Source organism: Poeciliopsis prolifica, unplaced genomic scaffold (genome assembly GCF_027474105.1).
Source record: "Poeciliopsis prolifica strain line A6 unplaced genomic scaffold, Auburn_PproV2 SCAFFOLD029, whole genome shotgun sequence".
In the NCBI taxonomy this organism is placed as follows: Eukaryota; Metazoa; Chordata; class Actinopteri; order Cyprinodontiformes; family Poeciliidae; genus Poeciliopsis; species Poeciliopsis prolifica.
In genome coordinates this window covers 4,015,997-4,029,281 of record NW_026562404.1, presented here as the reverse complement: position 1 = coordinate 4,029,281, position 13,285 = coordinate 4,015,997, and the positions used below count along the sequence as shown (strand labels likewise).

Genomic DNA, 13,285 nt, shown 5'->3' with positions numbered 1-13,285 from the left:
TTTAATGAGACCGCCTTTCTTCCAATCACTAAATTGGGCCTCTACTCTGCTGTGTGGTGTTAATCCATGACTCCACATTAATAACCAGTGTCCGGTAATACTCACTGGCTTTCTCTCCTTGGTGCTAAATGAAGAGAGTAAATTACAGCATTATAGTTGTGCCAGCATAGCAGAGAGCAGTAAGATATTCTAGGCAGCACTACTGGGCCTCCCTTTGAGGTTGTACAGTAACCCACTAAGTGACCATATTCTTGCTTTATTGCACCACATAACGTGTAGTATTCTGAGAGTTCAAAGCTATGTTAATTCTCTTGTACTTTCATTGAGTTTGACTGCAGTTTTACCAGAGCTGACTTGTCTTACTTTGTTTCAAATGGTCTTCTGTTAGGAAGAGGCAGGTCAGATTGATACAGATAATGAACCTGCCATGATAAGCTGCCCTGTTACACTCGTGTGTCGAGGTTCATGCTCATTGAAGGACCGCTGTGAGTCATCAGGTGCATTGCGTCTGCGATGATGGCGGTTAGCAACATCAGTGCAAAGCACCACTTCAGGAGGCGAATTAGTAATATAAATGCAAATGATCATTACCGGTATAAATGACTGTTTCTGGCCAATTAGAGTTGGAAAGATGTGCTACTCCAGACCTGCCCTGTTTGCACAGATTTTAACCCTGAAAGACATTATTACCTCAGCAGCTTGAGAAAGTGTAGTTAGAATAAAAGAGATAAGTAGATGTGAAGATGCTGCTGTCGGTGATGTCCCACATGACTGAAATGCGATGGTTTCGGATTCCTACCGTCCATCTGGATAGTGTTTATCAAGTAATCCGCCTGTGACCAATAAGTCGGCAGCTGAGATGCTGCTTTGCCTGCAGCTCTTATTTAAGGAAAATGGAGCGGTGTGGGAATCAACGGGGGGAAGTTCTGCAGGCTTGGCTCAAGCCTTCGTGGTGGATTTGCCAGGTATCATTAGACAGAGCAACAGGCTTTGCATGGATCAAAGACTTCCTCCTGGCTGCCGTTTGGTCCTGCACACATGAGCGTTGGTTGGCCTGCTTTCAGATCTTCCTCCTGGTTTAAATTTTAAGAAAACCTCTTTGCATATTCCAGCTGCAAACCACAGCGCAGACCACAAATGGATTGGGCATAGCAAGCAGAGAATTTAAGAAATGTTCAATAAAGGATTTATATGGTAGAAAAGCAGATACTAAGCTTTATTCTGAGCTCTATTGCTAATAAAAATATTAGTCACATGTTAAGAAATATAATTTATAAATATTTTACAAGCAACAGTGCCACCTTGAAAATGAATGTGTATTCCCTTCAATTTTTCAAATGTTGTCGCATTAAATTAAGCCCAAAATGTAATACTATTTTTTAAGTTTTTTTTTTTTTTTAGATATATCAGTTGTACATTGACAGCTTCTAGTCTTTTGAATTATGTCGTTACCAATTTTACCCATGCAGTCAGATTTGACGGTCTGTGTGTTTAAAAATGCACCTTATGACAGATTCTCAGTTGGATTTAGGTTTGGGATTTTATTGAAACATTATAATATACCAATAATGTTTTGGTATATTATATAAAACATTTTTCATAAGGTAATCCCAACTTGAAACTGCCAAACACCTTTTAGACCTTTACAGAGCAGCTGCATTTATACTGTCAATTAATTGCAGATTTTATGTACGTTTATAGGTGACTTTGGAAGCCGTTGGTTGTACTGATTTTTATTTAGTAGTATTAAAGTAACATTGGCAACATGTAAATCCCACACTTTCCAAAGTTTTATTACAAAAAGAAATGATTAAAATGCTGACTTTTTATTACTTGTACATCACAATCATCTACTGCTTTTGTTTATCTATTATATAAAATCCCCCAAGATGCATTGATGCCTGTGGTTGTGTGAAGTAAAAACGTTAAAGGAATATGAATACTTCTGCATTATGGGAGGAATGCTCTCAGTTATGTCCCTTTGTGTTTGTTATGAATAAAGCAACACCAGAAAGTCAGTAATGGAGGATAAAAACATGAATTACTGTATATCCCTGCACTAAACCCTATTTCCTGAATGATTGTTATGATTATGTCAGGTGTTTTTCTTATGCAAATGTTTCCAGTTTTGTACTGAATTCAAATTGTCAAGTGTCGCTTTGTGCACGCACTTTCTTTCATTGACCAAACACATCCTCACATTTGTAGAAATCCTCCTCCTCTGTCTTTCATTCATCATGGATAAATGGAAACAGAGAGAATGGATTGATGCGTGAAACATACAAAAGAGCTGCATTAATGTCCATATAATGCTTTGGCACATGATTTACTGGGTGATTCACTGCACTCTGCTGTCCTGAAGACGCCATGGAAGCTTATGTAACATGCATTCAGGTTTTGTCTGACTTGCTTTGTGGTCCTTTGAAAGGAGAGCCCCACTTTGGGAAACTGACAGGGAGCATCGCTCTGCCACTTATCCTGTGCGGCGCTATCTGGATAAAGCAGAGAAAAGCATGCAGACTGCACTCTGTATTCCTCTGCTACTGCTGCTGAACCTCAGTGGCTGAAATGAATGTTCTGCTTTTTTCCTCACTTAATGAGGGAACAGTGCACAGCACCAAAGTGGGTATGTGCTATTTGCACCTAATGAGGGCTTAAGGCGCACTGTTGCCATGATGGTTTGATTGTAGAGGTTGCATCAGGGTTGTTGCACGGTGGGTTTTGGACAGCTCCAGAGGGCTTTGGTAACTGTCACAAGCAAACTCCTTTGCTGTGTTGCATTATTTGTATAAACCAAATATAGACCAAATGGGAACATGTGAAATAAGATGTTCTTGTGAAAAGCCACCAAGGGACCGCTTGACATAGTTTAGGTTTTAAAATGCGCAGTGGGTTTCTCCATAGGTCTGGTTCACATCAGCACTCCCCCTACGGTTTTTGCTAGCTGTTTAAAAAAGATGATAATAATTGAAAATGACGCAAGGAAATGAAAGTAGATGAACAGCAGCCACTTTAGCTGACAGCATGGGCTGTTTTAATGAGCTTTTTTCTATCGCTCCATAATCTGTGCTGATTTGAAAAATCAAAAACTATTATTGGAACAAAAGAACAAGATAACGGAGTTAGCTCATTTTGAGCAGGATACTCCGAAGTGTTTTCATGCAGGAATGTATTTTTTTTTCTCTGCAATTGCCTCAACAGAGCAGTCAGGTCGGTGCTGCGTCTGTGTCTGAGGGATGTGATAGGGGTTAGTGTGAGGTAGGTCACAGACGGACCGTGCCGCACTGATGTGGGTCAAAGCAATCAATAGAGGCCATGTTCAGCACATCGCTGATTCAGATCAAATAGCAGCATCAAAAGCTAGAAGCCTGTGGTAAAAATAGCAGCTCTTCCATCCCCATATGCAAGAAGCTTTTATTCTTGAATGTTTCCCAGTGTGTATTAAAAAGATACGAGTGCAAGCCATAAATCACAATGATTATAAAAAATGATTTATTCAATTGAAATAGTGAAACCGCAGGTCCGCAAAAAATAATGTACACTCTTTTCTTTCTTTCTCAATGTTGCTTATCTGTCACAGGTGAATGATCTAGATCATCAAACAAATTTTATTATCAGACAAAATACAATTTTTAGATTATGATTCAATTTATAAAGGAAGCAAATACCCATCCAAACCAATGTAACCATTAAAGGAATTAGTAAGATTAGGAATTAACTTTGCTTTGCCACTTTTTAAAAAGCTAAGTTCAGTTTCAGATTGTGTAAAATTAAGAAGTTACTAAACAGTAACCAAATAACAATTTCATATCTTGACAAAGTCTAAAAATGTCAAAAGCTCAAAACATGCTCTGATCTAAAGTAATTGAAGAATAGACAAAAAACATTCATCAGTCTTAAAAGGGTTGTAAAACTATTTCTGAGGCTTTAAGACTTGACTAAACTCCAGTGAGACATTATCCACAAATGCAAAACAAAACATAGAACACTAATAAATCTTCCCAGGAGCGGCCGGCAATCCAAAATTATTCCAACAGTACACAGATGTCTCATAAAAAGGTCACCAAAGAATCCAGAGTCTCTTCTAAAGCACTGCAGATTTCACTTATCTTAGTAAAAGCTCTTTGTTTGTGACTCAGCAAGAAGAAAGACACTGGGCAGCAACAGCAACCATGGGAGAGTTACAATGTGAAAAAAATATTGTTGACCAAAAAAAAACAACACTCTAGATCTCAACTAATATTTAAATACCTGCAAGTATTTGGGAAAAATAGTTTTGTTGGCTGATGAAACGGAAACGATTCAGAAAGTGTCAAGCAGAGGTTTCATCAAACTTTTTCACTTTGACTGACGGGGTCAGAAAATCCCATCAGAGTAAATTTGTACCGGTTTCAATATGATGATAATGACATATTCAGTTGCATGTAATTTTCATTCGGTTTAATTAGTCAGGCTGAACAAAGACTCCACATTCTGCCATGTACAAAGTCAGAGCTATGGAAGTGTTTTAAAGTGGTAGCAATTTTAAATATGTGTGGTTTAATTTGGCGTAATCTTAAAGGAGTCGATTGATGCTCAAAAATATAGTAAAAAAAAATATTAGGTGACACCAGAGATATGTGAACTATATCTTATTTATATCTTCCCTTATTTATAAATTCACTACTTGACTAGTTTCTTACCAAAGCTTAAATAGTGATGAGCTGAAGTTTGTTAGTGACCATCAACAAGGTCACTTTTTTCCTCATGTGATTATTTAAGCGTCCAACACTTTATCATCCTGGAATGCAAGCTCACATTTAGAATATAGAGAAACTATCAGGAATCCAGAGAGCTGGGAGGCAAAGAGATTGTCTTTTATCCAGCAGTGAACAATGAATTGGTGCCTAAATGAGTATAATTATAATAATACCAGCCTTTCTAGTGCATTGTTGGCTGTAGTCTCATATTCAGCTCCCAGCCTATTACTGCATGTACGAGGTTTTAGAACCTGTTTCTGTGCCTCACATTGTTACTATTATTATACTAAACACAAAAGGTATTTTCGATGCAAGCAAGAGTTGCATAATAAAAAATGGTAATGAATGCATTTGTACATTTTCACAAACTAGAACCCGGTGGTTGGTTTTGCTCTCCTCCGATTAGAATTCAGTCAGCATTTTTGCCTGTTATTTGGTGCTTCAGTGCTTTTATATCTTGGCAAACAGCATGTATAAACAAACAACAGGAGGGACACAGAGGCAAAAGAACAGATTTACAATGTCCTTTACTCTCGCTGTGGTTTTTCCTTTGTAGGATTATGCCACCATGCAGTTCTGTGCCAACAAATTGGATAAAAAGGACTTCTTTGGAAAGTCAGACCCCTTCATGGTCTTCTATAGAAGTAACGAGGATGGCACGTGAGTTTGCATCTGGATTCTGCTTCTCTGTGCGGGGATTAAAGCCAGGTTGATGTGCGTAAAGATTCGAGATGAAAGGAGTCGAGTACAGAAGAATTCATACCGAAGCCTCTTTTAACTCAGCTGCGTACATACGCAGGCGGACAGAATTGGTCTCAAACACAGCAAAGCTGCTGTGGAGAGATTTTTTTCTATATCCTGGTTTTGTTTTGAAGGTCTGTGCTTCTTCGGGGTTGTAAGTTTCTGTTGATCTTCTTCTCCAGGTTTACCATTTGTCACAAGACCGAGGTGGTGAAGAATACCCTGAATCCTGTGTGGGAGCCCTTTTCCATCCCTGTCAGAGCACTCTGCAATGGGGACTATGAAAGGTAGGTTGACTGGCCTGGCACAGTTAATCTTCAATAATACACACATACTTCAACAAACTCCAGAGGTCTGAGTTTTTAAACAAAACCTAACTCCCACATTGTTGTGATCCAACACTGCAATGACTATAATTTTCCAATTATTTCCTTCACCAGCTCTGATGTGTTATAAAGTATTTGAAAGCTAAAAATCCTCCTTTTTTACTGATCAGTGAATGCATAATAGCCAAGTGCTAATAGGTTGTGCTGACAACAGCAAAGTTAGCATTCAAGGTCTGCTTGGAAAACATCTAGTAGTGCTAAACATAGCAGTTGTAGATGATGAAGACAGGTGGAAATGTCAATGTAAAGTTCGAGAACCACGGTGTGTTTTGTCAAGCAGAGAGCAATATATCATATGCAACTCGTTTTATCAATCGATTAATCAAGTTTATTTGTATAGCACATCTCAGGAACAAGGCAATTCAAAGCGCTTTACATCATTAAAATACAGTCATAGAAGATACAGTCAACAATTGAGACGATGGCATCATTACACATCATAATCGTTATCAATGTTTCATTTATAATGTTTCAAAAGCAACTCTAACAGTCTGGATTTATAGGAAGTCAGTGCTTCAGCTGTTTTGCTGTTTTCAGGAAGTTTGTTCCAGATTTGTGGTGCATAGATGCTGAATGCTGCTTCTCCTTGTTTGGTTCTGGTTGTGGGGATGAAGAGCAGGCCCAAACCAGAAGACCTGAGAAATCTGGAAGTTTGATACAACAACAAAGTTGTTTTAAAGTTTAAAGACTAAAGACAAATACCTGGATGAGTTTCTCTAGATATTGCAGGGATTTTTAGTTGGGTTTTATTTGTAGCAATATCTCTGCTAATCCATCGCTTTTCTACGCAATTGCACTTGATTCTCATCTCCCTTCAGTGCCCTGTCTATGCTTTCTCCCACTGAGCTTGATTTCTTTAGTAGAATTTCAACCGAGCCAATTAGGAAACAAAAGGAAAAGTTGTGACGATGTTGATTTTCTGCGCTGTTTCAGAATTGTAGTTCTCCTGTAGTTTTGGCATCAGATCCGTTCAGTAATTAACATTAACAGTCATCTCATTCAGCTCAGCGCTTCTCCTTTCAGACTGGAGCATGGTTGCTTACAGCGCTGGCAACTTCAGATAAACCTCATCATGAGTATTACATCAGCAATTGAAATTAGGTAAAACTTTAACAGTATCCACACCTCCCGCAAGTAATCGTCTCTCAATAGCAGAGGGTTCAGGATCTTTATTTGAATCATAATCTGGAGGACTTTATTGGATTTCTAATAAAGTCCTCCAGTGACAGAAAGACACAGAAGTGATTGAAAATTGGCTGCAAATTTTCTGATCGACGCATCTCTAATAGTAAATGGAAAAATGCATCAAATTCAAGGTTGAGTCAATTTTCAGCTTCACTGTTCCATAAAGGCCTCTCTCTCTTTGCAAATCCTACTTCCCCCCCAATCTGCTCATTCAGTCACCCACAAACAGTGGAAACCTTTCAGCATTTCACATCTCTTATTGGCAGCGGCATCTTCCACCTTATCTGCTTCTTTTCATGGCAAACCGCCGCCTTGCAAGGCAGCAGTAGGAGTTTTGACAGAAAAATAAGAAATAAGAGGATAAATGAAGATAGAGAGGGAGAGTGGCTGCACTTGTTGTTCTGTGGATGTTGACAGTGGGTTGGGATAAACAGAAGAGCCCGACATCGTATGTGTGTCGAATCATCAGTGTGTAGGTGCAGATATTCATGAGAGAGAAAGAGAGCATGTTAAACTTTGCCCTCTTCACCACACCAGGTGTCAACCTTGGTTCCCCGTTTCGATGTTTCGGTCCTGCCTCTGCTCACCTGTCCAGAGAAACTAATTGGGTCAGACAGATGGAGCAGAGGCATGAAAGATGTCTGATTCCCTTTGAGGCTTTATGCGGCACAAGAAACCCCGAGCAATTTACTCACTTTTATCATAATATATTGATAGTTTGGTCTGATGCGGTTTTTTCCTGCTCTGAATTTAGTTGGCACCATTTAAAATTCAGTTTAAAATGTAATTTTCTCTTAGTGATCCTGTTTAAAAATATATATTTTGATGTTTTTTTCTTTAAGGACAAATTGGTTGTATGCTTAAGGTTGATGATCTGGAAGGTGAACCTCAAGCAAAGAACAATTTATTGTTTGTTATTATTTGTGTCACCTGGAACAGAGTTTTTCACAGGATTGTTGCTGTATTTAACTCCATTTACCTCCCGTAAACTTCCTGAGTCCCTGTTGGATAAATTTTCACCTGATCTTATCACAGCACCTTCTTTGTTGTTTCCCCCACACAGCTTGTGGCAAACTGCAGACGGTACTTCACGTAGCTTTCTTTCAGCGTTGCCTTTTGTCTTTCAACTCGTACAAAAAGGGAAAATTTATAGAATTTACAATAAAAGTCCTTCTGAAAGATTTTTTCGTCATGAACTGCGACTCTTTGAAGCTTCTTCAGAGTGATACTCGTCACTGCTCGAATTATTTGTGTGGCCGGCCATGTCTTCCAGTTGTACCATGCTCTTTCCATTTTCAAATTATGAGTTGACTGGTTTGGTTTTTGTTTTATATTCTCCACAGCTTTATTTGTGACTGATGTTTCTTCATATTGCTGATAGTTTTCCTTTCCTCTCTGACACCTTCACAGAAACACACAGAAGTACTTCCTTTTCGAATTACGTTACTTCTAAAATGGCAATTAGTTTCACTGACTTTTACTAGATAGATATTGGAGTAAAGTGCCTGGACACACGTGCATAACAACAAGTGTAAAGGTTGAAGGCTTATGAATAATTTTGCAAGGCACTGTAGATTAAATACTTCTTGTTGCTTTTGTTCCATGTTTCTCATGTTTTTCTACAGTAAAAATCAAGATAATGACAAGATGACAATAATAAGGAGGAAGTACACTCTGCTCTCTGCAATCACATCTTTCAGCCTCATGCAAACCTGATAAAACTCTTGTAATCACTTGGCTCCATTAGTGATCAGAAAGTGTAATCGCTCTCTTTTCTACTCCAGCGAGCGATACGAGAGTGAAATTGATTGGGGACTGCAACTGAAGCTAAGGAGATGCTCGACGTCTCTTCTTGGAACCGATTACTATTTCAATGCCAACTCCTCACCAGCCTGAAGTTATCCGCAGTGTCAACATGCATTAGTAGTTTCTCCCATGGTGTCAAAAAAATTAGCTTTTTCATGCTCTGATTCAAAATAAATGTTCAAGACATAGAGAGTAGATTCACAATAAAAATATTGGATTAACAACTTTATGATGTCTATAAACAGTGCAGACAGAATGAGTTCGGGTCAGAATCAGCAGGGCGGTCCTCTGTCATCCCCTCTTCTTTTGGACTCACTGAGACATGATTGACAGCAGCTAACGGGACGGCGAGGGACGTGTCCTGATACTTTTTTTTTTTTACCCGCTTTCAGCTCAAAAGGACGGAGACAGCATTTCTTCACGCTGATCAAATCCTCTCAAGCTAACACAATCATACTCCGTCAATCAAAATATGGGTTTCGATGAGGCTTGTTTGTGAGTCTGAAAATAACAAGCTTTGCAGTATTCAAATTGTTTTTATTGCTCTGATATAATATTCCAATCTTAAATGTTGTGTTTTCATTAGCTGTAGGTGGAGAACAAAGCAGCTTATGTGTCTGGCACAGAAACAACAAGATAATATGATTGTTAGAGTTTCAATTTTACCCACTATCCATAAAGTAATATATTGTTTTGAATTTGTATTACTTCCTAAAATACCATACCTCATTGCTGGCATCCCAGATGGAAATGAACTCTTTTGTCTTGCTGTGGCGTCTTCACAGGACAATCAAGGTGGAGGTGTATGACTGGGACAGAGATGGGAGGTAATGATCAACACCAGCTTGTAAAACTCTTATTGTACTTTGTTTCAACATGATTAAAATCAAATGTCGTAATAAATGAACTATTTCAACATCTTATTTACATTTTTTTGTACAGTAGTAATTTACATCATCTATGTTCACTCCGTGTTATGATTGTTTACAAAATGGCTTTTAACCTGAACTTCCATTTCTGTGAGTAGTGTTGAAAATAATTTACAGACTAAAGATTAGAAAGTTTGTGTTGCAGAAGTTGTGCTGTGGTTTTTTTTCCACTAAATTCATCGTCCTCATGACACACTTTCTGTGTTCTGTTTTTTATTTTTCCACCAGTCACGATTTCATTGGTGAATTCACAACAAGCTACAAAGAGCTATGCAGAGGCCAGAGCCAGTTAAATCTACATGAGGTGAGTGGAGATGAAAAAAGAAGGCAGTTTTCTACACATTTGCCCATGAAACCTCCAGAATAATTAGTGAATGTAGTGCAAGGCTTCCTCTTGAGTATTGTTTGATGTCTTGTCATGGTGTTCCCCTGCTTTAAACAGCTTAAACATAGAATCCAGGTCACAATGCAAACCTGACCCATTTATTTCAAACTCTAAAGCGATGATGACTCCATTTGTTCAGCAGAACATTTTTCTTCATTCACCTACTGCAGATATTGCAAATAAGGGGCACATCAGGCCAACGGTGGATTAAAATAGGTTACATGGTAACTGCTGCACAATAACTTTGGCCATTTTGGTCATCTTTCTGGTCGGTACTCAAGAAACCTAAAAAATCATCGTCCACAGAAGCTCCTGCAGAGCTATTCGTTTTACAGTGTTGACATGCCACATAAAGGCACATCCAATAAGAAGTGGCCACAATTTAATTAGAAAAGGAAGTACACCATTGTCATAAATCTGCTATGGACCAGAATGGTGATAAAGAGTTCCTGAAGTACTTTAAGGATGCCTACAAAAGACTCAGGCTTCCTTTTTGCTCCATGGATGAAAAAAGACTTTGAATACGTAACAAGTTACAATGTTCAGCATTATTCACACTCAGCCTGATATGCACAAAGCTCTTAAGCATTAACTCTATGTTAGAGGGATAATAAAAGCTCGCTGAGTGGCATGTGATATTTTTTTGACATAACCTGAGCTCTGACAGTAGCGGCTGTAGTGCTATAAGGCATCATCTTTGTGGCTAAAACTATTTTTAGAAACCGGAGAGAAGAGACAGAAAGTTTTCTTCAGGCCTATGTTTTATGTTTGTGCACAAATGCGCAGATTAAGCAGCAGACACATTTGACCTTGCTCTCTCAGTTACATGCTTTTTTGGCTGCAAGCTCTTAATGCAGCTTTGATTAAAGGGGGAAAAATACAGTAATTTCTCATCTCGCTGCGCTTATCACCTGTTTTTGACAATTTTCCTGCCCACATTCCTCTTTCCCGCACGGCCAGGGGATCTTCACAGTTTAATTCATTCCGAATGTAGTTATCGTTTTGTTTGCTACCGAGGGTTGAAATGTAGGACAAGTAGTCTTTTGTCCCCAAGGATGCATGTAGAATACGGAGTAGGTGGTTATAAAAAATCCTCCTGAATAATCTGTGTCTTGCTGCGAGGCGTGATCAATGGTACCTCATTCTCACCTACTGCAGATATTGGATTCATTCCCTATGCACCATTACCCTTACAGAGAAGGAACAGGAGGACAAAGATGTTTTTATTACTCGCCCAGGGGTGGATGGAGGGAATTGTGTTGCAGGTTCACGTTGTCATCATCCTTTGTTCCTGCCCTGCCTTCATTCCAGGTGGTGAATCCAAAGAAGAAACTAAAGAAAAAGAGATATGTCAACTCTGGCACGGTGAGGCTAATATCAAGGATGAATTTCATTCCATCACTCATGTGCAGCTCTTCCCTCTGTGTTCACCATGAGGTTTCCACTAAGCTGATTTCACAAAGCAGTCCAGCACCTCTTTTTAAAGTTTTTTTTTCTTTTTCCATCTGTTTCTTAGTTAAAAACACGTTTGATTTCTCCTTGTCCTTTTAATGGAGTAATTATAAAATGTTTATAAATGAGACTTTTTTTTTATTACTGCTCTTGCTCTTGGTGAAGGCCGTGGCTCTGTAATTAAAATCTCTGAATAGTTATCCATCATGCTGATCATCCATCAGCCATGCTCATCTGCAGTGATTCTAATACTAATAGACTCCATGGATATTCTGTATGGATAAGTAATTTTGTGGATGGTTAGCTTAATATATAGATTGGCAGACTTGGTTTTATTAAATTAATAAACATGCTGTGTTATTTTTTTCTCCCCAGGTGTCATTATTGTCGTTTAATGTAGAGTCTGAGCACACATTCTTGGATTACATCAAAGGAGGGTGAGTCTAACAAACATTAAAAATATCAAATTAGCTTTGATCTTTTTTTAAATTCGGGATATAAATCTCTCTTGTTTGTGTTTGAATACATAAAGGGGAATAAATTATATGTTATTATTTGGAGGCTCACTGGGTTTCTTTCAAGCAAAATTACATCACAGACAAATCCAAGCAATTAGTATGAATCTGCTAAAACATCAAATTAGATATCTAATTTTTTAAAAAGGATTGTACTATTCAGTCAAGATATTCATACAGCACCAATTCACAAGAAATCTTACTTCAAGACATTTTAACTCAAATGCCTCCCATTTTTATCTGAAAACACTTTAGTCCAAATTAAATGGAAATACATTTTTAAATAGACAGATTCAGGTCTAATTGCATGCATTCCAATTCAGTCCTAAATATAAGCCAAAACAATCAAATTCAATGAATTATTGAGAACACATGTCTCAAACTCAAAACCCTCCATAACTGCAGTATTTCTGTTTGTCCTTCAGACTCTTAATTGCCACAGAAAGAGAACCTAATGATAACAATTTTGTGCTTTAATATAGTTTAAGTTTAAAAAGTCAAACCAAATCAGTTTTTATTTCTATTAAGCCAAATCACTTGGCATGTGAGAGGATCTTAAATAGTATTTAATGTTCTGAGGTTATCATCAAATTGTTGATGGGTAGTTTTATCCACCATAGTCGCCCCTTTGTGGACATTCATGGTCTTGATTATGGCCCAAAATGGAAACGAGTTTGACGCCCCTGATTTAGAGGAATTATGAAACAAATAACACGCCTTCGTCACTTTAATTTTAATCCCATGCCATGAAATCTTTGTTGCCTCTTTGTCGCCTTTCTCCTGCAATTACTCTATTTCGTAATATCTGGTGGGGTTCAGGTTTGCTCTGCATATTTGGAAAGATATCCTGGACTCCAGTCAAATATCATCTGTGCCTCCACTGCGCCCTCCTTTCCCCATCCATCATACCTTTAATACTTGCCAGGGTCTGCATCAGAAGAAAGAGATTTATTGAGAAATTATCCATTCTAGGAACCTCCACTGATTGCATCAAGTCGTTGTCTTTGCAGCAATCTATCATCCTAAACAAGAATCTGACAGATTTTTTTTGAAGTGGGTTCTGTGGAAAGATGGATATCAGCCAGACACCTCCTCGAAAAAGTTTGAAGTTTGTCATCTGAACCGATATTAAATTCTCCTGAAGGTT

The 13,285-nt window shown here is 38.3% G+C and overlaps 1 protein-coding gene across 2 annotated transcripts in view; it reads left to right on the top strand.

Annotated features, from left to right (window-relative positions):
• The window catches only part of cpne5a (copine Va), an 80,754-nt gene that overhangs the window by 40,730 nt on the left and 26,739 nt on the right, over positions 1–13,285 (top strand). For both annotated transcript variants that reach the window (XM_055049666.1, XM_055049665.1), the window contains 6 exons: positions 5,296–5,399; positions 5,663–5,767; positions 9,643–9,684; positions 10,015–10,090; positions 11,483–11,536; positions 11,999–12,060. In XM_055049666.1, coding sequence (XP_054905641.1) covers positions 5,296–5,399; positions 5,663–5,767; positions 9,643–9,684; positions 10,015–10,090; positions 11,483–11,536; positions 11,999–12,060 — 443 coding nt within the window. The remainder of the gene's footprint in view (positions 1–5,295; positions 5,400–5,662; positions 5,768–9,642; positions 9,685–10,014; positions 10,091–11,482; positions 11,537–11,998; positions 12,061–13,285) is intronic.